General features: G+C 42.2%; 1 protein-coding gene across 1 annotated transcript in view; it reads left to right on the top strand.

The window, feature by feature from the left end:
* Positions 1-26974, top strand: part of thada (THADA armadillo repeat containing) — a gene marked incomplete at its 3' end in the record, with an annotated part of 138474 nt that overhangs the window by 5114 nt on the left and 106386 nt on the right. Inside the window, exons 5-12 of the mRNA XM_084321916.1 lie at positions 11584-11732; positions 11859-11891; positions 12292-12340; positions 12483-12676; positions 17731-17825; positions 19029-19252; positions 20690-21432; positions 26218-26372. Coding sequence (XP_084178042.1) covers positions 11584-11732; positions 11859-11891; positions 12292-12340; positions 12483-12676; positions 17731-17825; positions 19029-19252; positions 20690-21432; positions 26218-26372 — 1642 coding nt within the window. The remainder of the gene's footprint in view (positions 1-11583; positions 11733-11858; positions 11892-12291; positions 12341-12482; positions 12677-17730; positions 17826-19028; positions 19253-20689; positions 21433-26217; positions 26373-26974) is intronic.

Here is a 26974-nt window from a genome sequence, read left to right as displayed (position 1 = left end):
AATCCAGTCTTTTTTACTAGATGAATGAATGAAGTTTATTTTTCGGTCTTGTTTACAGACAAATCAAACACACCCGTGTGGACTTACAAAAGGAAAAGAAAAAGAAAAAGAAAATGACAAATAGATCACGAGATATGATGTGTTATAAGCATATGCCCAATCGTTCGGGTTGCTCACCTGAAACTCCAAATATTTCAAAATCAAAAGGTATATACCATATATATATATATATGTTTCGTCCACAAAATCATCAAGGGGGGGGGCATGTTTTAGGTTCGGTAAAATACGACACTGATCGATACAAAAGGATGTTTTAGGTAAAAAAAATACCAGCAGGTTACCTAAAATAGACCTTACCTTAGTCAGAAGGTACTCCAAAACGAATAATCCCAGTCGTCCCATCGCGATCGCAATTACTTGTGTATATTGGGTGTTACGACCCTGGCTCATGGGCACGCAACCTATGTGCAAACCAACACCAAAACCCTGTGCTCTAACTCGAAGTGCTACTATCTCAAGGAACTATCAATATAAATGTAAACTAAAGTACTAAGGTAAACCCAACGGACAAGGACTGGAAGAACCTGACAGCTCTTCTTCTAAGCACAGACACTGCATGTGTGTTACTAGGTCTGCCTTTAAAGCTCCCAGCAGGTAACCAATCAGCACTAATTGGCTAATTGGCAGCCCTCACCTGCCTGCCCCGTGACACAGGAGTACTCAGGCCTGCCTGCACAGTGACACAGAAGTGATCAGCTCCTGGTACATAACATTGGGCATGGCTATCATACAGGAAACAATAGGTTTAAAGGCGATCAAATCTCCGACCGATTGCTATGTCCTGATTCACTTTGAGGGGGAAGCAGCCGGAGGTACCAAAGTACTGAAAGACAACTGAGATCCTCAGTTCAAAAGGTAGGTGATACTGCCACCTGGCGGGATTCGATCGTCATTGCAATTTTAACATAGGCAGCGGTGCCAGGGAGACACAGGCAGCTCCGAGCGAGTGTTTAGAATGGGGATCAAAGGAAAAAGATCAAAGGATCTAAAAACGAGAAAACTCATTTTTGGCGCTGAACGGTTGGCGACGAAACACGAGAATACTAGTTTTTGGCGGCCAATGAGTTAAGGTCCTGTGTTGAATACATGCATGAATGAAGTTTATTTCGAGCCATTTGGCATGTACAAAAAAAACAACAACACACAAACAATGTTTCCCCTAGGACTTTTTTCAGGGGGGGTGGTAGGCCCCCAAAACTACTAGTGTTTTCGCGGGGCGCGCGTGTCACGGATACGTGGTGTCAACAGTGTCGTCATAGACGCGCGCAGTAAGGCGGTTGTTAGTATCGGTGCATTTCTCTACACTGAGCTGAAATGAAACGATTGCACATAAATTAGGTAAATAAATATTAACAATATTTATTTACAACACATAAATTTACTTATTTACAATTATACATACAGTAGTGACAACACACATGAACTATTTACAATACAGGGAGGCACATACAACACTCATAACTAATTACAACCAGTGTCAGAGCGAGCGCACTCAAGTTGTTCGGAAATTCTGAGGGCTCAGAGTGCACACTGGGCGCTCTGACCAAAGAGTCAGTTTATCAGAGCAGAGCAGATTTTCAGAGTGAATTTATTAAGGGCTCAGAGTGCACACTGGACGCTCTGACCAAAGAGTCAGTTTATCAGAGCGGAGCAGTTTTTAAGAGTGAATTTATTAACTCACCTTAAAGGAAAACTCCAACATTTTGGGAAATTAGCTTATTTAACATCTTCCCTGGAGTTAGACAAGATACCTTTTTTGTCTCTGTGCATGCATTAGGCTTAGGGAACAGCCGCTCCTTTAGCGTAGCTTAGCTTCATCCCTGGAAGTGGGTCAGAGTTGTAGCCTGACGTTCCCTACAGTGCCCTACAGTCACGAAATACAACTCCAAAACGTTCCTGTAAACATGTTGTGACCTGTGTATTTACCACGTGGAGAAATAAAAAATAATTGAATTAGACAATTACGTTTTCTAAGCAAATATATTACTCTGAACAATTTTTTGCCTAACCACTCCTCCTCTCTGAGCGCAGTCAGTGATTTCAACGTGTCGCCGTGTTTGTTGACATTCTCATTCATTCAAAGGATCCGAACCGATTGAAGTTTATGGATACCATGACTTAAAATCCTCTTACCTTGACGATTAAAAGCCTCCCCAATTTAGAAAACAGTATTCCAATGGCTGGTCTTGATAGGCTGCTAGCTAACGGAGCTAACCAACAAACACAGAACCGGGCGGACACTAAAGTAAATAACGAGAGCAATGACTTCCTGTCTGGGGGGGTTTCAAAATAAAAGAGCGACGTCTATAGCAGCGGAATACGTTTATTTTGTACATTATCTAACGTGGCGTTTTTTTAACATCGCCGAAATGCTTGATTGTGATTGGTCAATAGCGCTCAGCAGCGGTCCGTTATTACTCGATAACGGACCGCTGCCAGGGGCAACATAGCAATAATGACCGCTGTTCGCAGCTGGAGCAATCAAGCCCACTGACACACACTGCATCAGTGCAACCAGACACACCTGCCGGCTGCCGGCGATAATAATAATTTTATTTGGGCTGACGGAGCCACAGAACAACTGCGTCTGCATTTGATCTCGTCTTGTCGATGGTGTAAAATGAATTAGATATTGTTAGTAAGTTAGCCATGTAATAAGCGGGATAATGTATAGCCTATACTCGGTCATTGTCGCAAAATAATTTACCTTCACTACGTTTAGAACACCTCGGCGAGGCGCCTCGGTATTCTAAACTCCGTTATTTTGCGACAATGACCTCGTAGCTATACATTATCCCTTACTTAACACGAACCTAAACTAACGTTACAACTAACCTAAAGTTAGTTTAGGTTCGTGTTAACGTTAGATAATGTACAAAATAAACGTATTCCGCTGCTATAGACGTCGCTCTTTTATTTTGAAACCCCCCAGACAGGAAGTCATTGCTCTCGTTATTTACTTTAGTGTCCGCCCGGTTCTGTGTTTGTTGGTTAGCTCCGTTAGCTAGCAGCCTATCAAGACCAGCCATTGGAATACTGTTTTCTAAATTGGGGAGGCTTTTAATCGTCAAGGTAAGAGGATTTTAAGTCATGGTATCCATAAACTTCAATCGGTTCGGATCCTTTGAATGAATGAGAATGTCAACAAACACGGCGACACGTTGAAATCACTGACTGCGCTCAGAGAGGAGTGGTTAGGCAAAAAATAGTTCCGAGTATATTTGCTTAGAAAACATAATTGTCTAATTCCATTATTTTTTATTTCTCCACGTGGTAAATACACGGGTCACAACATGTTTACAGGAACGTTTTGGAGTTGTATTTGGAGTGTATTTCGTGACTGTAGGGCACTGTAGGGAACGTCAGGCTACAACTCTGACCCACTTCCAGGGATGAAGCTAAGCTACGCTAACGGAGCGGCTGTTCCCTAAGCCTAATGCATGCACAGAGACAAAAAAGGTATGTATCTTCTTGTCTAACTCCAGGGAAGATGTTAAATAAGCTAATTTCCCAAAATGTTGGAGTTTTCCTTTAACTAGGGCCCTATGAAATCCGTTTTTATATTTTCCTGTTTTCGGATTTCTCTGTTTTTAATTTTCCCGTTTTCGGATTTCTCTGATTTTATATTTTTTCCTTTGGATTTAACCAAAAAAACTATACAATTTTAACTAACTTTAATAACAGTACATCTGCAAACAGTGCCAGTGTAGTTCAGTACCAGTTAGGTTATGAGGTTTATTTTTTCCAATTCAGTTAAGTTCAATGCAGTTCAACTGCCAGCACAGTGCAATAACTAAATAATAATTAAATAATACAAAATAATAATTTGTAAAGAAATCAGAAAAAAACTGTAAAATGTAATTTATTTCAAAGAGATGTCCTTTAACACATTGAGTGCCAAGCCCCTTCCGGGAAGTGACCACTTCCGTGCTGTCCATTAACCCCATGTAAACGTAGTTGTACTTTGTAGACCTAAACCTATATTTTATAGTATAGCTATGGGTCTAATAACGCCGTCGAGTCTCATTGAGCTGCTTCTGGTCAACGTGCAAAATTCAGATTCTTTTTTCATCTGTACATTTCCGTTTTTATACCGTTTTGAATATGAACATAGTCCGTCCGCTTTTGAGCAATTCCAGGGAAAAGACACGAAAACAGCGTTTTTGTGTAATTCAATAAACCTGTTGTAATTTTTTGCCCGATTATCGGATCTTCCTGAAATCAACGCTAGATCATCACCATTATCCTTTGTCGTGCACGCATGCAATGTGATTTAGACCGTCTGCCAGCTCAGACACACTCAGAACAGTATGCACAAGGTGCCCCTCTGAATTATGAATGGCAATAGTCTAGATAATAAAAGAAATACCCTGACAGAAACGTAGATCTACGTTTCCGGCACTCAACCGTCGGGCGACAGAAACGTAGATCTACGTGAACGGCCAAATCTTTTCCAAGCCATTGTATGGGGGGCCGGAAACAAAAACAATGGCTAATTTAATATATTGATAGTGAAAACATTTTAACTCTGTGACAGACCACCTTATAACTAAGACATACATTTGTGGCAGAGGCAGATAATGGACAAAATAAACGAGCTGCATAGGTGGCCTAATAAACTGTAAACGACATACACATTTGCACTGAACATTATACCTTTGTCTGTTTGCCATTTTATTATAAAACCAGAGACAAGCGCCTCTCTCTTATCGGCCTATCTTACATTACGCGCAACCAATGTGTCTATCTGACGGCCCTTTCTGTGGAGCGCACTGGACTATTGAGAAACGATGGGAATTTTCCATTGGTTCTCCCAGTCCATGTGACCATTTCTAGCATTTCCATTGGCTATAGTGACAGACATAGATATATGATAAATGGATAGATTAGATGCAGTCCAGAGAAAACAACCAATCTAGATATTTCAAGATTCTATGTTTTACATCCGCGCATTCTCTGAGAGATGCACTACATTTTGAGATGACAATCGATTCCGATACAATAAAGCAAGTCTTTATCACAAACAAATCCAAAGATATTTAATGTTTTACAAAACATGTCTACTGTTGCGCCCGGCTTTAGAGGGTTAAAGTATTTTTTATTTAGTTAATAAATGTAGCACATCTTCTTGAAGCAGATTCAGCTTTTTTTGCTCTGATTTGACTTCAGTTTAATTGCATTGTTACTGTTCACTAGGGCTGACCCCTATTAATCGATTAGTCGACTAATCGGTCGAAAGGAGCCGTAGTCGACTGGCTAACCTCTTAGTCGAATATAATAATAAGAAAAAATTATAAAAAATAATTATTTTTTTAAATTTTTTGTATCATTCTTTCCAAAAGAAAAGAGGCCTAGAAGCGTGGCTAACGCTAATGGCACGCATACCAGAGGCAAACTGCCTACGAAAACAGGCACAGAGGCACTGAAAGAGGATTTCACCCATCTAATGAACACACTAGACTAGACAAATATCAAGATGTATCCATCAGTGGACCAATTGCATGCTTTTGCAGAGGACAAGAAGCCTTCAGTCGACTCCTTCAGACATTAAGCACCCCCACAGCCCAAATGGAATGACCAATAGTCGACTAACGGCAAATTTTGGCCAATCCTAGTCGACCATCCAAATCCTTAGTCGGGGACAGCCCTACTGTTCACATGTGTGGTGCCGTCACAGTCATATATAAGTAAAGATAAAGTTTGAATGACTTACTGAACTGGTGTTTTAATTTCACACCACACATCTGGTGTGGCTTGTTTGTTATTTCAGCACCAGGCGCTGTCCACCGACTTTTTTCATGTTGAGCAAGCGCTACATTGCACCTCGCTGCCTACCTGTTATTCACTCTCAACATGGATAAAACAACGTATAATAAGCATTCTTTAGGTGGTGGTAGTTTCTCTATTTGGACATTATAGCTAACATATAGCCTAGCCTAGTTGGTCTGATATTAAAAATAAAACCTTTTTTTAAATATATATATTCTGAAGGGCCAGATATTATTGCTGGCGGGCCCCCCCCCCAAGGCAATGGTAGGGGAAACACTGCACAAATTACAAGTTGGCCGAAAAGGTTAGGGCTGAAGCTACAAGCTTGTAAATGCCCTAACCCAGTGCATCATCGTAAATGTATCGCTGATCTTCGTTATCAACACATTTCTTTTGATAATAATAATTAACAATCAAAATCAAATCAATAATTTCTCTTAACAATTGATCTAATCGGCGGCTGGGTGGCGCAGCGGACTAAGCGCTCGTCACCAACGCGTGAGACACTGCTATCGAATCCGGCTGTCAGCGTTGCCTCCGGCTTGGCCGGCCGTCATACTGGCTCAATTGGCAGAGTCAGCGGGAGGGAAGCCGGTGGGTGGTAATCTGGTCGTTGTAAACAGCGACCCCTACAGGTCGGTCAGGGTGCCTGCACAGCGAGGAAGGAAGATGGTGAGGGTAGTGTGAGCCTCCCACACGTTACACCTCGCCAATGAGAGTCCACGCTGGCAGGTGAAAAGAAGTGGCTGGCTGACTCTGCATGTATCGGAGGGGACATGCGATAGTGTCAACCCTCTCTAGACTGACCAGTGGGGGGCACATGCGAGCAACAACCAGGAAGGGAAGGGGGGAATTGGCACGACTAAATTGGGATGGGAGAAAAACACAACTTGATGATTCCACAACTTCACCCCACAGACAGATATGCACATGCTCTTCATAGTGGTGTGTACAGTCGGCTGTTTTAAGTAAAATCTCCCTCTTAACCTCTTGAGCCCGATGGGTCTGGTACCGGACCCAAAATGACATCACGCCATAAATCCATTTCTACAGACTGTATGAATTAATGTTGCATTTCCCCCCCCCAAATGTAGTCAAGAGTAAAGACATTAACCCGGTCAAAACAGCAGTCAAAGTGTATATTTTTCAGCAATACATTTGTTTACCAATAAATTAAAGTGTTATTAGTGAAATATGAGTTTTGGAAATCTATTCAGAAACTAGCGAATATTGATGGAAGAAAATGTGCACCGCCATTTTGTTTGTAGTCATATGAGGAGAGGAGACCCAGGGCTTTCGATGGGTGTTGGAATTTCAAAAAAACGACACTACCCAGCTCAAGCCAGCTCCTGTCAATCATATGAATTGTGGATTTACTTTTAAATTTTTCTTATTTTTTGGGATTATCTGCCACAAACCTGAACGTTATTGGCATAAATTAGAACTCAGTTACGGCAGTTCAGCTACCTTTCTGTGAACGTCTAGCAAAAAACGGCATGGCAATTGATGAAAAATGGCGGCGAAATTCAGAGAATAAAAAAAGTTACTGTACTTACAGTAGATTTCATTCATGGTTTGTGGATCACGCCTGGTGATACTGAATCCAGAGTGAACGCTGCCATTGGAAAGGGGAGATTCGGCCCGATCCATAGATGTGCGACTTGGCCATAATAAGGTCATTTATAGGCCTGATATTCTATAATCATATTTCAAATGTGTCCGGATGGCAGAATTCAGTACTGTATCTACAAAACCTTCTGTTTAATCATCTTCCCTTTATTAATTTGCTTAAATTGTTTTTTTTTTTTTTTTTTTTTTTTTTTTTTATTTTAGCATGGTGTTATTCACTGTTTGATTTGATTTGATTTGATTTTTATTTGTCTCGAACATAGAAACATAAAACAAGTTTAAAAAACAAAAAGGTAAATAGTCAAAGACTATTTCCATACAATAAGTGTTCGAGAAGGAACAGGGGGAAGTAAAACAACTTATCAAGCCCTGCCCCTTCCTTACAATATTTGACATTATAATTTAATAAAAATAAAAATAATATAACCAATAATAAAATAAAAATAAAAGTATATTCTCCTTTGGTTCATTACAATTTACTCAAGCCTAGTAACGGACACAATATTTCTGACAATGGGAATACATTCCCTGAGATCCATAGATGTTCCTAGATACCAAGAACATGCAAATGGACCTTGTAGAAGTGGAGCAATCTTCCATTTACTTAGGTATGTATTTTTAGGTGGATTTTCAGAAAATAGGTCTAGGGTTAAGTTATATCCCCCTTCTCTATCTCTGGAAATCTTTTGGATGTTGCCTGGTAGTAGATTATGACTTGCTTTAAACACCATTTGTGCAGTTTTGAATTCCAATACATCCCAAAATTTCAATGTCTGATTTAAAAATTAGTCCATTGGTGTGTTCATAATATCCTACATTATTTACAATTCTGATTGCTCTTTTTTCATGGTGCTTATTGCCTGTAGGGTGTTCTTGTAGGTATTAGCCCAAACCTCCACACAGTAATTTAGATATGGAAGAATGAGCGTGCAGTACAGTGTATACTATGTAGTGATTTATGGTTCAGAATGTGCCTAGTTTTCCCAGTATTCCAACACTCCTTGCTAACTTGGACCTGACATGGTTGACATGGGGTTTCCAGCTGCAATTGTGGTAGATTATGACTCCTAAGAATGTGTTCTCGTATACTCTTTCCAAGCTAACGCAATACATTTTTTATTCCACCGGGTTATTCAAATGTAGATTCCGTTTCCCAAAAAACATGTATTTTCTTATATTCAGAGATAATCTGTTTACATCAAACCCCAGTTCTGCTGAGACAACCTCCAAACGTTTCTGAAGGTTCTCCCCTGCACAGAAGACATTTGTGTCATCAGCAAATATAACATTTAATATATTAGAAACATTACATATATCATTATATCATGTATAGTAAAAACTATTTAGGTCCTAAAATTTACCCTTGCGGCACACCACATGTAATGTCTGAAAGTGAAGACCTATATTCCCCTATCTGCACAAATTGTTGTCTATGTTCTATATAACTTTTTAACCAGAGTAGCCCTACCCCTCTAATCACAAACCTTTCCATTTTTTTTAACAGAATCTCATGATCAATTGTATCGAATGCTTTCTTCAGATCTATAAATATACCTAATGCAAACTTCTTATCAATTGTACTAGTTAGTTCTTCCACAAGATCCATTAGCGCCATTGAGGTTGATCAATTCGTTCTAAAACCATATTGACTATCTGTGAGCAACTCATATTTTTCCGCTAAACTGTCCAAATGTACAACAACACGTTTTTCCATAATTTCTGAGAACTGTGAAAGCAGGGAAACTGGCCTGTAGTTAGTAAAGAGATTTTTTTCACCGGCTTTGAATATTGGAATCACTTTAGCGGTTTTCATTCTACTGGGAAAGGAGCCCAGCTTGAATGATAGATTACAGATGTGTGCTATTTGGTCAGCGATGCATTCAATTACTTGTTTAATTAAAGTCATATCAATCCAATTCCAATCTTATAGTCCAATTTTATAGTCACAATCATTATTACAAACACCGGCAGGTGGTCAGGTCACTGATATTGTTTATTAGTAATCCACTACCTAAGTTGTCTTCTAAATTATTAGTAAATATATTATCTATAATTGTTGCTGAGTGGGATGTTATTCTACTGAGTTTTGGTGATGATAGGATATAAGCTCATGCTATACATTGCAGAGATAAAATCATCAATCAATAATATCTTGTTAGGATTTAGTAGATTTATGTTATAATCACTGCAAACGGAAATTACCTTCTGCTCGGTATTTGCAAACATACTTTCCATCACATCTTTGAATTTTTCTATGTTGGAGCTGGGAGCTATGTAGACGAAATTGGCCCGCCAGCAATATCTTTATCTTTACATATATATGACTGTGACGACACCACACATGTGAACAATAACAATGCAATTAAACTGAAGTCAAATCGGAGCAAAAAAAAGCTGAATCCGCTTCAAGAAGATGCACTACATTAGGTATATAAGGAATTACAACGAGACATTTATTAACTAAATAAAATACAATTACGGCCCTAGCACACTGCTAACGAATGAACACGGACGGACGGACGGGCGGCTGCCGCTTCACTTCCGCTCCCATGTTAACGGACGCTACTGTGCACACTGGCCGCAAGCGGGAGGGCGGCTCGCGGACGGCAAGCTATCTTTTCCGCTTCAATCGGATTCGAGGCGGCGTGGGAGGCGTGCGCCACGCGCAATGCTCTGTTGAATGTGCATTCCTCCGTCCGTGCACCGCGGCGCCTTTGTGCGTGAAATTCATGCGCGTTCAGTGTGCTAGTGCCGTTAGGCTTTTAAACCTCTAAAGCCGGGCGCAACACTAGACATGTTTTGTAAAACATTAAATATCTTTGGATCCGTTTGTGATAAAGACTTGCTTTATTGTATCGGAATCGATTGTCATCTCAAAATGTTGTTCATCTCTCCGAGATTGTGCGGATGTAAAGCATAGAATCTTGAAATATCTAGATTGGTTGTTTTCTCTGGACTGCATCTAATCCGCTGTATCTATCTATTTATCATATATCTATGTTTGTCACTATAGCCAATGAAAAAAAAAAAAAAAATCTCAATAGTCCAGTGCGCTCCACAGAACGGGCCGTCAGATAGACACATTGGTTGCGCATAATGTAGGATAGACCGATAGAGAGAGGCGCTTGTCTCTGGTTTTATAATAAAATGGCAAAAAGACAAAGGTATAATGTTCAGTGCAAATGTGTATGTAGTTTACAGTTTATTATGCCACCTATGCAGCTCGTTTATTTTGATCCATTCTCTGCCTCTGCCACAAATGTATGTCTTAGTTATAAGGTGGTCTGTCACAGAGTAAAATCTTTTTCACTATCAATATATTAAATTAGCCATTGTTTTTGGTTTTGGCCCGCCATACAATGGCTTGGAAGAAATGTGGCCCGAGGCCAAACTTAATTGCCTACCCCTGGTCTACTGTCTACATACAAAGCTGCCCCCCCTCCCTTCTTGTTGACCCTATTCACAAAGTTTAGGTCATACCCATCCCTCCCACTCACAGTCCACGGCCTTCTCTGAGCAGAGCCAGGTTTCGGAAATTGCAATCACACTGAATGGTGTGGTGAATTGGCCTAGATAATCTTTGATACTTTGAAAGTTTGCATATAAACCTCTGCTATTTAAGTGTATGATCGATATATGTTCAAGGTTGAATTGTTCCTTAAATTGTTCATCAGTGTAGTAACAACAGCTAGTAATTCCTTTATATATAAAAAAAAAAAAAAACTTTTGTCTGGGTCAATGTATGAATCTATCCCATGCATATTGACTATATAAATTCTGAAACGCTATGTGATATAAACACCCATTTTCTATTATTTAACATAATGTAAACTACTAACAAGTCGATCGCAGTCAACCAGCACCTGCTAAAGGGTCTGACCCTTAGCTGGTTAGTGCGGCCGCCTGTGGATCCTATGGTTACAATAACTTCACCTATAGCATGACTTAGCCTGCAAAAACGGTTGAATTATTGGCCTTGATTGGCAGCTTCCTTGAATGCTTCTGTCTCTCTCCTCAGTGTTCCAGTACCGGTGTGGCTGCAGGAACAGACTGTAGACTGTCTGTCTGTCTGCCTGTCTGCCTGTCTGCCTGTCTGCCTGTCTGACTGTCTGTCTCTCTCCTCAGTGCTCTGAGCTCAGTACCGGTGTGGCTGCAGGAGCAGACTGTAGACTGTCTGTCTGTCTGCCTGTCTGCCTGTCTGTCCACCGTAGACTCGGACCGCTACCCACACATCATAGACTCCATCACCGCTTGTCTGGACAGATTCCCTCTGGGTGAGCAGATCAATAATTCGATTTGTAGTGATATTTCCCAGAGATATCAGCAAAATATTGTATTTCATCTAGTTGGATGATGACAAGCTACTGACCAGCTCTGCCATAATCTATTTTGTCCTCTAGGTGAAAGGTGCATTCACAAACTACTGCCAGAAGGTTAGTCTTTTAATTTTTTTAAATTTAAATCTTATTATTATTATTATTTTTAATACTCTCGTCACAAGGATGACTATTCATAGTATTCTCCTGACGTGTTTTCATACAATATGGCGCAATGTCACAGCTCATTGGCCAAAATGGTCATTTATTGACAATCCCCACTATTTGATTACAGTCACATGTTGCTTGCGACCAAGTCGTCTGCGATCGAATATTACAAATGAACACTTGTTGTCTTACATTTGTATTATTGTCCCAATTTTCATAATTTGCTTTCAATTGTTCCTAATTTAATTTGAGGACCAGAAATATCTCTTAGAATATCTTTTAGAATGACCAGTCGCTGGATTTCTTTCCGCCACATTTACGTTTTATTCTGGTATTTTCTTCTCTGCAGTCTTACAGTTCCTTGGAAAAGCCTTGAGTGAATATCTCCATCTGAACGGGTATGATATCTATCCTTTTTTCCTTTTTGAAGGCGTTTCCATTGAAAGAAATTACCAAAAGAAGCCGGTGCTGAACAGACAGGGTATCAGTGGACATGTCACCTCACTGATGTATCTCTGCTGCCCCCTGTTGTTGTTTTAGTGGTCTAGCAGGCCGGCATGTAGCCCAGGCCCAGCTGATGCATTCCTGTCTGGCTGCAGTGAAAACCTCCATGCTGGTGCTGCAGAGGTCGCAGGAGACTGTCAGCGCCGCCCTACAAGCCGAGCCTGCTCACAGCACCCTGCAGAGCACCCTCAGTGGTCTGCTGGACTGCTACATACACATCCTCACTGATGGTAAGGAATGGCCGGCAAGGAGTGTTGCTTCATTACGGATGCACCAATTGACCTATCTCAAACCCCACCCTCTTTTCTTGATCCTCCAATCACACCTGTTGCTTGATTGGTGGATCAAGAAAAGAGGGCGGGATTGATATAGGTCAGTGTTTCCCACAGGATTTTCAGAGACTATGGGGGGTGAACCTCCGACCCTCTAGGGGGGTCCTGGGGCATGCCCCCCCGGAATTATAATTTTTTGTGTACATTTTAAAGTTAAATGCATCAATCTGGTCCACTTTTGGTCCAATAGTCACTTTTGGTGAATTGTTTCTAGACAATTCAGTTATATGACATTTAGGTATGACACAGGACTACACAAGCATTTTTAGTATAGCATAAAGCAGGGAACCACAATATTTTGCATACGAATTATGCAGAATGTAATATCATAACTATCTATAACTTTTCTTGCAATTGAGCCAATTTTCCTTAGGTAAAGGCACTGTTACTGTGTCCCTGTATCACTTGTCTCTGCTGCCCTTTGATAAAAAAACATCCATATGTCCATTTTCCTTTTTTTGGGCATATTTCAGTTAGTCACAGTAAAAGTCACCTAGTAAAAGTGAGATCATTGACAATATCAAAACATGCTAGGGCTGTACCGAATAGTTCGAAGCTTCGTTCATAATGTTGACATTCGAATTCTAAATCAACATAAAAAATTGTAATACATTTTTTTAAATAAAAATCTATTTTTTTTAATTTTAATTTGCCAAGGTATGGCGAGTGCCATACCTTGCCATACCAGAACGACGCCCCTGTTTGTGCTCAAAACACAAAATCGACTAGAGCAGTGCTTCCCAATCCTCGAAGCACCCCAGCCGTTCAATGTATTTGTTAAATTCCACCACCAGCACACCTGATTCAACTTAACTAGCCCTTTATTAGTTGAATCAGGTGTGCTGGTGGTGGAATTTAACAAATACATGGAACGGCTGGGGTGTCTCGAGGAGAGGTTTGGGAAGCTTATTGCTTATTAACAGCGGAGGAGTGCTGCCGAGTGCTTCCGCGTTTTCCCTGATTGGCTGCGACACGCCCCGCGGAAGGCGCGGCAGCCGCAGAGCGGCAGAGCTTGCGGAATTATGTAGCCGTAATCCGCGCTGATTTTCATTCGAAGCTTAGCTCACCTGGCAGCCCTGCGGTCCTGCGGTCCGTTGGTGACAAGTTCGAATCCCATCGATTTTTTTCTTTTTTTGTTTTTTTTAACGTGTATTCTTTCGCCGGTTAAGGTTAGGCATGGTTAAGGTTAAGGTTAGGCATTGTTTCGGAGTTGGTTAAGGTTAGAAGGGTTAAGTTTAGGCGCTGTTAAGGAGCTGGTTAAGGTTAGCGTTTGTCTTAGAGAATGGCAATAGACAGCCTATTTCCGCACTGCCGCTCTCTCGCGCTGCCGCGGTCACATGGTCACATTCTTGCACTCCTCCGCTGTTAATAAGCAACACGCGTTTGGGAACCACTGGACTAGAGCATACATTTGAGCCGTGTGTTCATTATACAACTGGCGGGACTAATTAGACTGTGGCGGGCCGCCACAGTCTAGGTCATTAATGGGAAACCCTGGGACTGATACTGGGCTAGAAGAGAGTATCCGTCTTATAGGAATTTCCTCCAGTTCTTCTACAATGTGATTCCAGAGCCTTGTAATATATCACAAATCAAAGGAAAGTGATGTGAAATTCTGTCTTTTCAACAAGGATGTCAGATTTATCTCTTAACTCATTCAACGCCATAGCCACGCCCCATCTCTGCTCTCTAGCGCCAGCTTTCCATTGCCTATTTTCATGACATTTCACGATATTTGCGGATCTATTGTATATTATATATTATAGCTATGGAGAAAATAGTCCTGCTCATTTGACATACACTATTTGTAGGCGAATATTGTATAGTTTCAGAGTGATCTGTGGCTAATTCCTGGAAGCTGAGTTATGGAGCGCTATGTGCATTTTGCGAAAGTCGTTCGCGTTGCTCGCCTGGACACGATATTATTTCTAGGGATGAAAATTTGCCACCGATACCGATTGTTCAACTAACACAATCGGCCGATACCGATACCGATATTTGTGGCATTTAAAAAAAAAAATTATATTATTATTTTTGTAATTCTTTTTTTTGTAATTTTTTATTTCTTTTTTTTTTTAAACTACTGTATATTTGTGTTACAAATTGTGCTCACCGATATGAACATAGGCCTCTTTACTTACTTAAAAAAAGGAAACATCAAGAAATAGCACTATCTCTCTCCCAGTATGGTCTGTCGGGCTGCAGCTAGATACTAGTTCTACCAGTATGGTCTACCGGGCTGCAGCTGGATACTATTGTCTCAACCAGAGCTCTCAACCAATGAAATTTTGATTGACAGTCGATTCTGCCAATTACGTCACACACCGCTTGCACCCGCCTCTGCTGTTACCACCAATCGGCAAGCGCGTATACATTTTTTACTTCCGCTTTTGTCCGCCATTGATTTTGACAAGAGGTATTCTACAACAACAACAAACGGCGGCGCGGCCGACGTTTAGCTTTTAGCTCCGCAGGATGACTAAATGACGCATAATGATTTTACTGCAACAAATGTTATAATAAAACAAAGCCTTTCTATACATGTGTCTGATTGAAAACTTTATTAACAGATTGCAGAATGGGTAAAACTCGGGGCTCTATGAGCAACGGAAGGAACTGAGCTAGTATGAACGAGTATGCTTGCTACGTTCGGGTAAATAATATGCTGATGTTATTGAACGTGTAACACTAACTATATAACGTTAATGCCACAAAACGAATGCCTTGTTAATCATAAGTAGTAACTTTGATGCAGTAGCTTGTGTGTGTGTGGGGGACTGGGGACGGCGTTGTGCAGGTCGCAAGTGAACGTTTTTTTGTCTTTTGACGCTACACAAATTGATGGATATTTATCGGCTACTGCCATTGGCACATTTGAGCTTATCGGCCGATAGGCCGATTGCAGTCAACAAGGCACTTATCGGCCGATACCGATACCCGACCGATACATCGGTTCACCCCTAATTATTTCCAAATCGAAGGTATATAATAGGTATTATGTTTCATCATGAATGCGTCAAAGGGGGGGGGGGTCGTTTTGTGATGCTCTGATCGTCAGCAACGGCATACGTTTTTAATACTACATATGTTGATCGTTACGATCGATGTGAAATCATTGTAGGATCAAAGTAGGATTGATGTCATATAGTCCTTACCTTTGCTAGGAGTTATTCCAAAATGAATATTCCAATTGTCTGATCGCGATTTCCATTTTGATGTCCATCGGGTCCCTGACATGAAATCGCACAAAATATGCATCAAGTGTGCTGGACGCGTTCCAAGTTGCTCGAATGAAGCGTTTCACTTGCCAGTTGCCGGGATCCAAATCCTCTCCCCAGACCATATAAAATGTGACACACAGTGTGAAATAAGGTTTCAAAGGGTAGGCGATACTGCCACCTAGCAGGATTTGGCCGGCATTGCACTTTTTTTTTTTTTTTATTATCTTTTTCCTCCTTTTTTCCGATTTTCTCCCATCCCAATCGTCGTTATGCCAATTCCCAATCCCCTTCCTGGTCGTTGCGCACTCTACCCCCTACCGTCGGTCCGGGAGGGCGGAGACTATCACATGCTTCCTCCGACACATGTGTACCCAGCCCACCGCTTCTTTTCACCTGGCAGCGCGGACTCTCACTGGGAGAGTGTAACGTGTGGAAGGTCACACTACCTCTCCTAGATCCTTCCCTTGCTGTGCAGGCACCCCGGCCGAACTGTAGGAGTCACTGTTTACAACGACCAGGACCCACCCTCGCCGGGTTTTCCCACCCGCTAACACTGCCAATTGTGTCAGTATGGACGGTCGGCCAACCCGGAAGCACCACAGCTCTGGATTCGATCCCACTGTCTCTGTGGTGGTAGACAGACGCATAGTCCGCTGCACTACCCGGCCGCCCCTCGGCATTGCACTCTCAAGGTTTCAGAATGAGTTCCAATGATAACACCGAGGTCCGTGAGAGTGTATAGAATATTAAAAAAGAAAAACACGCACATACACGGCAGCTAGACAGAGAAATAATCATCAGTTGTTCACATCGGCCCAGTTTTGCTCATCAAAAAAATGCAATCAATAAAAAAATCACTATCACCAGCCGATATATATATGCCCAGTTTTGCTAATTGGACCGATATGAAAAAATCACTGAAACCGATATGGTCACCAATATATTGTACATCCCTAGTATATACAGTACTGCTCATTGTGGATCAGATCAGTATTTTGCATTGGCCAAAGAGAATGCAGAATAGGTATTGGCAGTAAAATAGTGGTATTGGTACATCCCTACGCTATATAAAGATCCTTACTGACTGTAAGATATGACTTTGATGATATCATATTGAATGTCTTGAATTCCACTCGCGTAGAAACACAGTTTTAAGGGCGGTCAGGTGGCGTAGCGGAGATTGCGCTCGTCACCAACGCAGGAGATGCTGGGTTCGAGCCCAGCTCTCAGCGTTGCTACCAGCTTGGCTCGTCGTTCATACTAATACAATTGGCAGTAGTAGGGGTTGGGAAGCTGGTGGGTGGGAATCTGGCATTGTGGACAGAGACGCCTACAGGTCAGGTCTCGGCGCTTGCTCAGCGAGGGCAGGACTTGGTGGAGATAGCGTGCCCTCCCACGCGTTACACTTCACCAATGAGAGTCCTCGCTGCCAGGTGAAAAGACGTCACTGGCAGTCGCCGCACGTATCGGAGGAAGCGTGCGGTCGGCTTCGGGACGCCCTTGTACCGACTCGTAGGAGAACATGCATACAGCAGCCAGGTAGGGGAGGGGGGGAATTGGCACGGTGACCAAATTGGGACAGGGAGAAAAAACTGAAAATTGGAGAAAGAGAAAATAAAATTTAAATAAACACAGTTTTAATGCCATCATCCTCACCAACGTACTGCTTTTCTCGTCCTCTATTCTTCACTCTCCCTCTCTTATCTGTGCCCCTTCCCCCCCCTTCCCCAGATGAGTTTGTGCAGTCAGTGCAGAGCACAGCGGGCATGGCAGTGGTCCTGTTGGCCAGGTCTGTCCTGGGCTCTGGGAACGCGGTGGCCAGTGTGGTGAGTTGCAAACTGATCAACAGCTTCTCCTTCCAATTCAGTAGGGATTGTGCCGTCCAGGAGTTTAACAGTGACACGTGGCTTTCCAGAGGCCCCTCCTCCCCACCAGATACAAAGCAGTTCTGCTGGTAATATCACTGTGTTTTAGGGCTGACCTTCGAATTTTTTTTGGAATTCGAAGCTTCAAGGCCGAGATTCGATTTGAATTTGAAGCATCGAGAGAGACTTGTGGGACTTGTACAGCACTTTGTTGAACTTTGTCAGTGCTGTAAACTGTTAAACCTTTTTAAATCTTAGACAAACTAAACACTGCTTTCATGAAATATTGTAAGCAGTCATTTGAGGCTCATTCATATTTTTTTTTTCATTTATTTTTTTTAATAATCGAATTTTATTTTTATATTCATATCCCATGCCCATCGAACGAAGCTTCGAAGTATTTAAGACAGCCTTACTGTGTTTATATGAAGACTATCCAGTTGACATTTTTCTAGCCTCACCCAGTCTTGATTTGATTTAAACATGCACCTCTAGTGTCTAGTGTATGATTTGTGAAGGTTGACTTACTCCGCTGAATCTATGTGTTAGGTTACTGTGGCTAAGAATGTCAGCTGGGGTAGAGAGACTCACCGGTAAGGTTTGGGAGGTGTATCCTAGCTGTGAGCTTACAACTGAAGGGTGCCTGCTATTACATCTACAGTTGCTAACGTGCCCTTGAGCAAGGCACCAAACCCGTAATTGCTCAAGGCATCTTTCTAAAGTGATGTGGAGTGAGGAAGGCAAAGGTAGGATAAGATTAAGATTTTTCCACAACCTTACATATCTATTTGAGTCGAGCACCCGTGACTATACTTGGGATGTGCGTGAGTCTTTTCTACTAAGGATAAGATAACTAACCTTCTTACTGTCTTTTTACTACTATGTATATTTTACCCTATGACTATGCTACTATACTTATACAACAACCTATATCGTGCTAACATGTCTATACTACTATGCACTCGGAGTGTAACATTCAAGCTCGATATTATTTGATGATGCAATGGAACTGACCCTTAGCTGCCAGAGATTTACCCCTCCTGCTGACTTGTTTACAAGTTGTAAGTCGCTTTGGATAAAAGCGTCAGCTAAATGACAAAATGTAAATGTAAGATAAGGTGAGTAAATCACTAAAGAGTATATACTTGGTGTGTGTGTGTCCAGGTGTCTGGTCTCCTGCAGGGTTCAGAGCAGGGTGCGGAGGCAACCCCCCAGTGGCTGAGGCAGAGCTGCAGGGGTCTGTACGCCAGGAGCCGTCCCCCAGGGGTCTCCCTCTACCTGTGTCACGGGGCCTTGGCCATGCTCTGCTGGAAAGGGGCCCTCCCGGGGCCACAGTGTGAAGAGCTGCTCCTGCTTGTACCACACACACTGCTGGAGCTGGACTCCAGGTCAGATAACCTGCAGTACATTCACCATCACACACACTGCTGGAGCTGGACTCCAGGTCAGATAACCTGCAGTACATTCACCATCACACACACTGCTGGAGCTGGACTCCAGGTCAGATAACCTGCAGTACATTCACCATCACACACACTGCTGGAGCTGGACTCCAGGTCAGATAACCTGCAGTACATTCACCATCACACACACTGCTGGAGCCTGACTACAGGTCAGATAACCTGCAGTACATTCACCATCACACACTGCTGGAGCCTGACTCCAGGTCAGATAACCTGCAATACATGCACCATCACACAATGGCATTTAAACTCAAATTAAGGCAGAGCCGTTAACGCCGTTATCGGGCTAAGTTTGCCGCCGTTAATCTATTCTCAAAATTGGGTCTGGGAGCCAATTACATTAGCTGATGTATACCTGGTCGAATTACTCTGTGTGTGCGTAGAACTCCTGTGTGCGGAGACACGTTGTGGGCGTGTTTGTTTACACACTGCTACTACACTCGCGTCGGCAATAAACATAATAGTTTCAAGACATTGCGTTGGTCTGAGAGAAGAATCAAGCATCGGAAATACATTTGGACTGCAGTATTCTGTTGTGGATGGTTAAAACCTTTGTTTACATATTGTGGTGTGGATTAAAACGTTCGTTTCTGGACCCGTTTTCTGTTTGGCTCAAATCAAGCTGGCAGGCTCGTTCGAAGTTTAACACAGCTACAACCTCCACCACAAGTCTCTGTAAGTAAGCTAGCTAACGGCTAATGCATCCTTACACTACTGGCAAGTATCTTCATATCTTAACCAACGTTGCAACTTGCAAGGCGCTTATAATGAAACGTTCCAACGGCGACATCAATTGTTCATCAATTCATTCAACCTTCTCTCTCTCTCTCTCTCTCTCTCTCTCTCTCTCTCTCTCTCTCTCTCTCTCTCTGTGTGGGAGGAAGGAAGGAAGGAAGGGGTGGGGAGTGAGGAAGAAGAAAGGGGGAGAATGAGAGACAGAGAGCAAGAGACATACTAGGAGAGAGAGATTAGTGGAAACTGTCAAAATGATCAACAGATGTTGACTGTAAGAATCTGTAAGGGCATCAATGGGTAGAACACACATATTTTGAATGCCTTCGGCAGACTTCAAATGAGCCATATTAATCTAGATTAACTCCAGGATTGCAGATAGATTAATCTAGATTAAAAAAGAAATCTATGCCCACCTCGAACTAAAATACAAACACACAGAGTTGTGGGGGGAAAAAACATCATACAAAGATGAGAAATAGCACCTTTGTACTCACAGAGCTTTCTTCAGGTTGTCCCAAGGTTGGTGGACAAGTAAATGTTAGAGACTGTGGAGACAGACTATGGAGAAACACACAATGGCTACACACACATGTCTTATCTGTCTTATCTGTCTGTGTCCAACTCTAGCATAAAGGAGTCCAGTACAGCCATGGTGGTGGCGCGTGTTCTGACCTTGTGGAGCACAGCTGCCCTGGAGAGCCTTCAAGGGGAGCAGCGGGCCTTCCCCCCTACCAACTTCCAGCAGTCTCTCTGCGGGGGCTCTGAGCTCCAGAAGTGCCTCCTGGAGCACATCTACTCCCACTGGGAGCACCCCCTAGACGGGGTCCGCCACCAGACTCGCTCCCTGTTCCGGAACCACCTCCTCCTCCACCAACAACAACAACAACAACCACAGCAACAACACACCGACCCCTTCATCCCTGACCCAACCAAAGACCCCTACATCACAGAGTTGACCCACAGCCTCCTGGGGTTGGAATGGCATATGAGAGGGAAGTACGGGGCTCTAGGCTGCCTGGTGGAGTTCTTAGGGGCAGAGTACCTGCTCCACGTCCAACCCCAGCTGCCCTCGTCTCTCCTGGGCTTGATGAGCGACCAGGCCCTGGCACCGTACGCCAGCGACCTCCTGGAGAGGCTCTTCATTAGCCACAAGGCCCAGCTGGCTGATGATGCAGAGGAGGGCATAGGGGATTGGATGGAGCGCTGGCACCAGACGTGGGTGACCCCCTTGCTGCAGGTGCTGTGTCGGGCCAGGCTGGACCAGACCACCTATATCCTGGACTATTTCCTGCCCAAGCTGTTGCGCTGTAGCCCCACAAGTCTTGCCCACATGGTCCACGCCCTGCAAGACACCAAGCCCTGCAGTACAGGTACACAGACAGACAGACAGACAGACAGACAGACAGACAGACAGACAGACAGACAGACAGACAGACAGACAGACAGACAGACAGACAGACAGACAGACAGACAGACAGACAGACAGACAGACAGACAGACAGACAGACAGACAGACAGACAGACAGACAGACAGACAGACAGACAGACAGACAGACAGACAGACAGACAGACAGACAGACAGACAGACAGACAGACAGACAGACAGACAGACAGACAGACAGACAGACAGACAGACAGACAGACAGACAGACAGACAGACAGACAGACAGACAGACAGACAGACAGACAGACAGACAGACAGACAGACAGACAGACAGACAGACAGACAGACAGACAGACAGACAGACAGACAGACAGACAGACAGACAGACAGACAGACAGACAGACAGACAGACAGACAGACAGACAGACAGACAGACAGACAGACACCAAGCCCTGCAGGACAGACAGACAGACAGACAGACAGACAGACAGACAGACACCAAGCCCTGCAGTAGGCCTACAGGTAGACACACACAGTCACACACACACACACACCTACACACACACACACACCTACACACACACACACAGTCACACACACACACACACCTACACACACACACACACCTACACACACACACACACCTACACACACACACACAGTCACACACACACACACACACCTACACACACACACACACACACACACACACACACACACACACACACACACACACACACACACACACACACACACACACACACACACACACACACAATAATATGCAGCAAGTATACACAACGGCTCCCACCACGTTTATCTCAAAGCATAATAGAATACCCTCATAGTCCACAACTATATCCTATGGCATTCTGCTAGAATTAAAATAAGAGTTTGTTTAGTCAAAAGGCCTACTAGCAAGTCACAGCCACTTATGGTTGATGGGTGATGTCTCTAACATGTGTTTGATTTGGGGTGTTGTCGTGTTCCCAGGTCTGCCAGGCAGCAGAGGTGCTGTAGGAGCTCTCATTAACTAGGGCCCTATGGAATCCGCGAGGTTTCACGGAATTGAGATATTAACACGGAATTCTGAAAGTATAGCGATCAGCCCGAGCCAAGGCAATGCTGACTCTCCGGGAGTCGAGACCGCAGCCTCTTGCATTGGTTACGAGCGACATATACAGTGTTGATTAGGGCTGCAACGATTAGTCGACATAATCGACAATGTCGATTATGAAAAATCATCGACGAGAAATTGTTGCGTCGATTTTTTTTTGCACTACCTATCTTTGTGAAAGTGGCTTCTCAGCTCTGGTCCAGCCAGCTGAATACTTCTTAGCTTAACATAACAGACCGACAGTAAGTTTGGGGGAACTAATGGGATAACTGGGGATGTTGTTTGGTCCTGACAAGAGTCTCAAAGCAACTCTGAGGTCATGCTTAATGTCCAATCTGTTCCTCTGCTCTGTCTTCAGCTGGACCAGAGCTGAGAAGCCACTTTCACAAAGATAGGTAGTGCAATTTTTTTTTTTTTTTATAATTGTTTTTCGATTAGTCGCCTAATTGAAAAAATAATCGACAGATTAGTCGACTACCAAAATAGTCATTAGTTGCAGCCCTAGTGTTGATACAACCCCACATTGCTAGAAAACAATGCTAAACACTGGAAAAGGCAATTTATAAGATGGTTCCCCTTTAAATAACATAAGATAATTGAAGTGAAAAATGACAGTAAACAGTTATGGAAAACATTTAACACTGTACTAGGAAGGGGGAATAACAATGTACCTAGCTTTATTGAGGTTGATGGGGCATTTATAACAAAGCCTGTTGATATAGCTCAGTATTTCAATGACTTCTTCTTGTGTAAGGTTGAAACTCTAAGGAATAATATGTGTATGAGTAATGTAAAATATAATGATAACATATTAGAAAGGATTATGAAAGATAAAAAATGCTCATTTAGTCTATGTTCTGTTGACACTAAAATGGTGGAGGAAATGTTGTCCGATATAAAAAAGGAAAAACCAGCAGGCCTGGATAACATGGATGGTAGACTACTGAAGGTTTCAGCAAAGCATGTAGCAGGTACGGTCACACATATTATAAATCAAAGCATTAAATATGGTATATGTCCAAAAGTCTGGAAGGAGGCTAAAATCATTCCTTTACAGAAAAATGCAAAAGTCAACCTGTCGGGTGCAAACAGTCGCCCTGTGAGCATTTTGCCAGTGTTAGCGAAGATAATGGAGAAAATAGTGTTTACACAAATTCAGAGTTACTTCAATGACAATGAATTGAATACTGATTTTCAGCATGCCTATAGGGATGGTTACTCAACAGCGACAGCGTTGACACAGCTAGTAGATGATTGTCTAATGGATATTGATAGAAAGAAATTAGCAGGATCAGTGATGTTGGACTTCAGTGCAGCATTTGATGTCATGGATCATGAAATACTACTGGAGAAACTTAAAGACTATGGCTTTGCTTCATCGTCAGTTTCATGGATAACTAGCTACTTATGCAGTAGAAAACAGAGAGTATTTTTTAACGGTAGCCTATCTGAAGCGAAAAATGTTAAGTATGGAATTCCGCAGGGAAGCTGCCTTGGACCTCTGTTATTCACCATTTATACAAATGATTTGCCGTTAATTTTAGAGCAAGCAAAGGTGGCTATATATGCGGATGATACAACCCTGTACATGGCATCCTCCTCTGTGGAAGATCTGGGTGTGGCACTAAATAAAGAGCTACAAAAAGTAGAAGAGTGGATTAGAGCGAATAGAATGGTTTTAAACATAGCAAAAACAAAGTGTATTTTAATGGATTCACACCATATGCTAATTGCTAATCCAAAATTTAAAATAATGATGGGGGGAACTGAAATTGAACAGGTAGAAGAAGCAAAGCTACTAGGTATAACATTGGACAGTCATCTGAACTGGTCAACGCATATAAATAACATAACAAAAAAGATGGGGAGAGGGCTGGCTTTAATTAGAAGATGTGCAGAATTCCTAACTCCGGAGTCGGTGATCCATGTTATCCAGCCTCTGATCCTTTCACATCTGGATTACTGTCCGGGGATCTGGGGAAGTGCTGGAAGAGAAAAACTGGGAAAACTACAAATGACACAGAACAAAGCAGCGCGCCTTGCTCTGAATTGTAGGAAAAGGTCAAACATAGTAAGCATGCATGAAAAACTGTCATGGTTAATGGTAGAACAAAGATTAAATGTAAATATCATAATTTTTTTAGAAATATATATAAGAACAAAAAACCTGCTTGTCTATATGATGAGATACAATTCACAATCAACAGACACAGTTACTCCACCAGGCATGTGTCAATGGAAAGATGTACTGTAAAGATGCCAAGAACAAATGCAATGAAAAGGACTGTGATGTATAGAGCCATGACTGCATGGCATTCCTTACCACCTGCACTAACTAGGGTTGAAGACAAACAGACATTTAAAAAACACCTTAAAAATCATATAAGAAAGAGTGGTACTGTCAGTTAAGTAAACATAGTGGGTGATTGAGAAGATGGGTATGTGTGATTGTTGAACTTAGATTTTTAATATATTTGTATATTGTATTGAGATGTATTGTTGAGCTTTAAGTGAAAATATATTCCTTGAAACATGATCGAGTAGATGGGTATGTGTGATTGGTGAACTTAGATATTTTATTATATAATATTTTTAGGTGTTATTGAGGTGTATTGTATTGTTTTATTGTATTGTATTAATTGTATTGTATTGATTTTATTGTATTGTATTGATTTGTGTGGACCCCAGTAATAGTAGCCTATGCCTGTGGCAATGGCTAATGGGGATCCGAATAAACTAAACTAAACTAAACTAAATTATACATAAATCGGTTTTCATATAAATCAATCTTCACTATGACTCTAAAACGGTGACACTGCAGTCTACGGAGACGCAGAAATGACAGCTACCAAATCCATTCCGGGACAACGGAACGCAATGCGCGCGCATAATGAGTTTCTTTCTCTCTCTCTCTCTCTCTCTCTCTCTCTCTCTCTCTCTCTCTCTCTCTCTCTCTCTCTCTCTCTCACTCACTCACTCACTCACTCACTCACTCACTCACTCACTCACTCACTCACTCACTCACTCACTCACTCACTCACTCACTCACTCACTCACTCACTCACTCACTCACTCACTCACTCACTCACTCACTCACTCACTCTTTTCTCTCTCTCTCTCTCTCTCTCTCTCTCTCTCTCTCTCTCTCTCTCTCTCTCTCTCTCTCTCTCTCTCTCTCTCTCTCTCTCTCTCCCTCCCTCTCTCTCAAGTAGCCAAACGTTTCACTATAAAACAAACTGGATATTTGGAGTGTGTGTGTGCGCGCGCCCCTGTCCATCCCATCTCATCTCTGTTCTTTGGAAAGACCAGATGAGGTCAGAGGAGTTTGATAGTTTTGACTGAGGATGGCCAGATAATTATTATTGAATTATTATTTAGTTATTTTACTGCACTGGCAGTTGAACTCCATTGAACTGAACTGAATAAAACAATTAATTGAACTGCACATGTATGGCAGATGTATTGTTATTAAAGTTAGTTAACAACATAATTTTGTATTGTTTTTGAGAAAAAAAACTAGAAATCCAAAAACAGGAAAATGAAAAACAGAGAAATCCAAAAACAGGAAAATCCGAAAACAGGAAAAGATAAAAACGGATTTCATAGGGCCCTACATTAACACGTGTTTGATTTGGGGTGTTGTCGTGTTCCCAGGTCTGCCAGGCAGCAGGGGTGCTGTAGGAGCTCTCATGACATGTCTGCGGGCAGCCAGAGCGCAGGGAGTGGCCCCGACTTCAGAAGATGGGCTGTTGGGGGGACTGGTACCTCTCTCCCTGCTCCGACAAGCACTAGTACACAAACATGACCAGGTGAGCCCATGACTGTGTGTTTGTGTGTCAGTGTGTGTGTCTGCGTGCACACCGTGTACACTTGGTGTACGTATTCAGTCTTGTACAATATTTAATTTTATAAGCATTAACATATTCTGTCTGTATGACATTTGTCGTTGGTTTGATCAGAATCAGAATCGGAAAGGTCTTTATTTGCCAAGTAGTTTTCACATACAAGGAATTTGCTTTGGATGTTATCGGTGCGACATTAGCGGACGGACATTAACAGACAGATAATATAATAAAGTGGTGGAGTAAAATAAAATGAAATATGAGCCAAGTTAAGCACAATAGAATAATATAATTATGAAATAAAATATAGGCCAGGGCTGTACAACTGTAAATAAGAGGTTGAATAAAATGATATGGGATATAAACTAAATTAAATATAGCACAATAGAATATAGTACAATTATAAGTAAAAGATTAAATAGGAATAAGAATAGGCCAGGGCTGTACAACTGGGCAGATGTGGTCAATTATATACACTAATTAGAATGAAGTAACAATACAGTGGGCAAGTATATAGTCCAGTGGGGGGGGGGGGTTAATTAGGGATGCACCAATCTGACTTTTTCAGT

This window comes from Notolepis coatsorum, assembly GCF_963971535.1.
Source record: "Notolepis coatsorum genome assembly, chromosome: 9".
Lineage (NCBI taxonomy): Eukaryota > Metazoa > Chordata > Actinopteri > Aulopiformes > Paralepididae > Notolepis > Notolepis coatsorum.
Note: the sequence above shows the minus strand (reverse complement) of the source record. Positions and strands in the feature narration are given on the sequence as shown.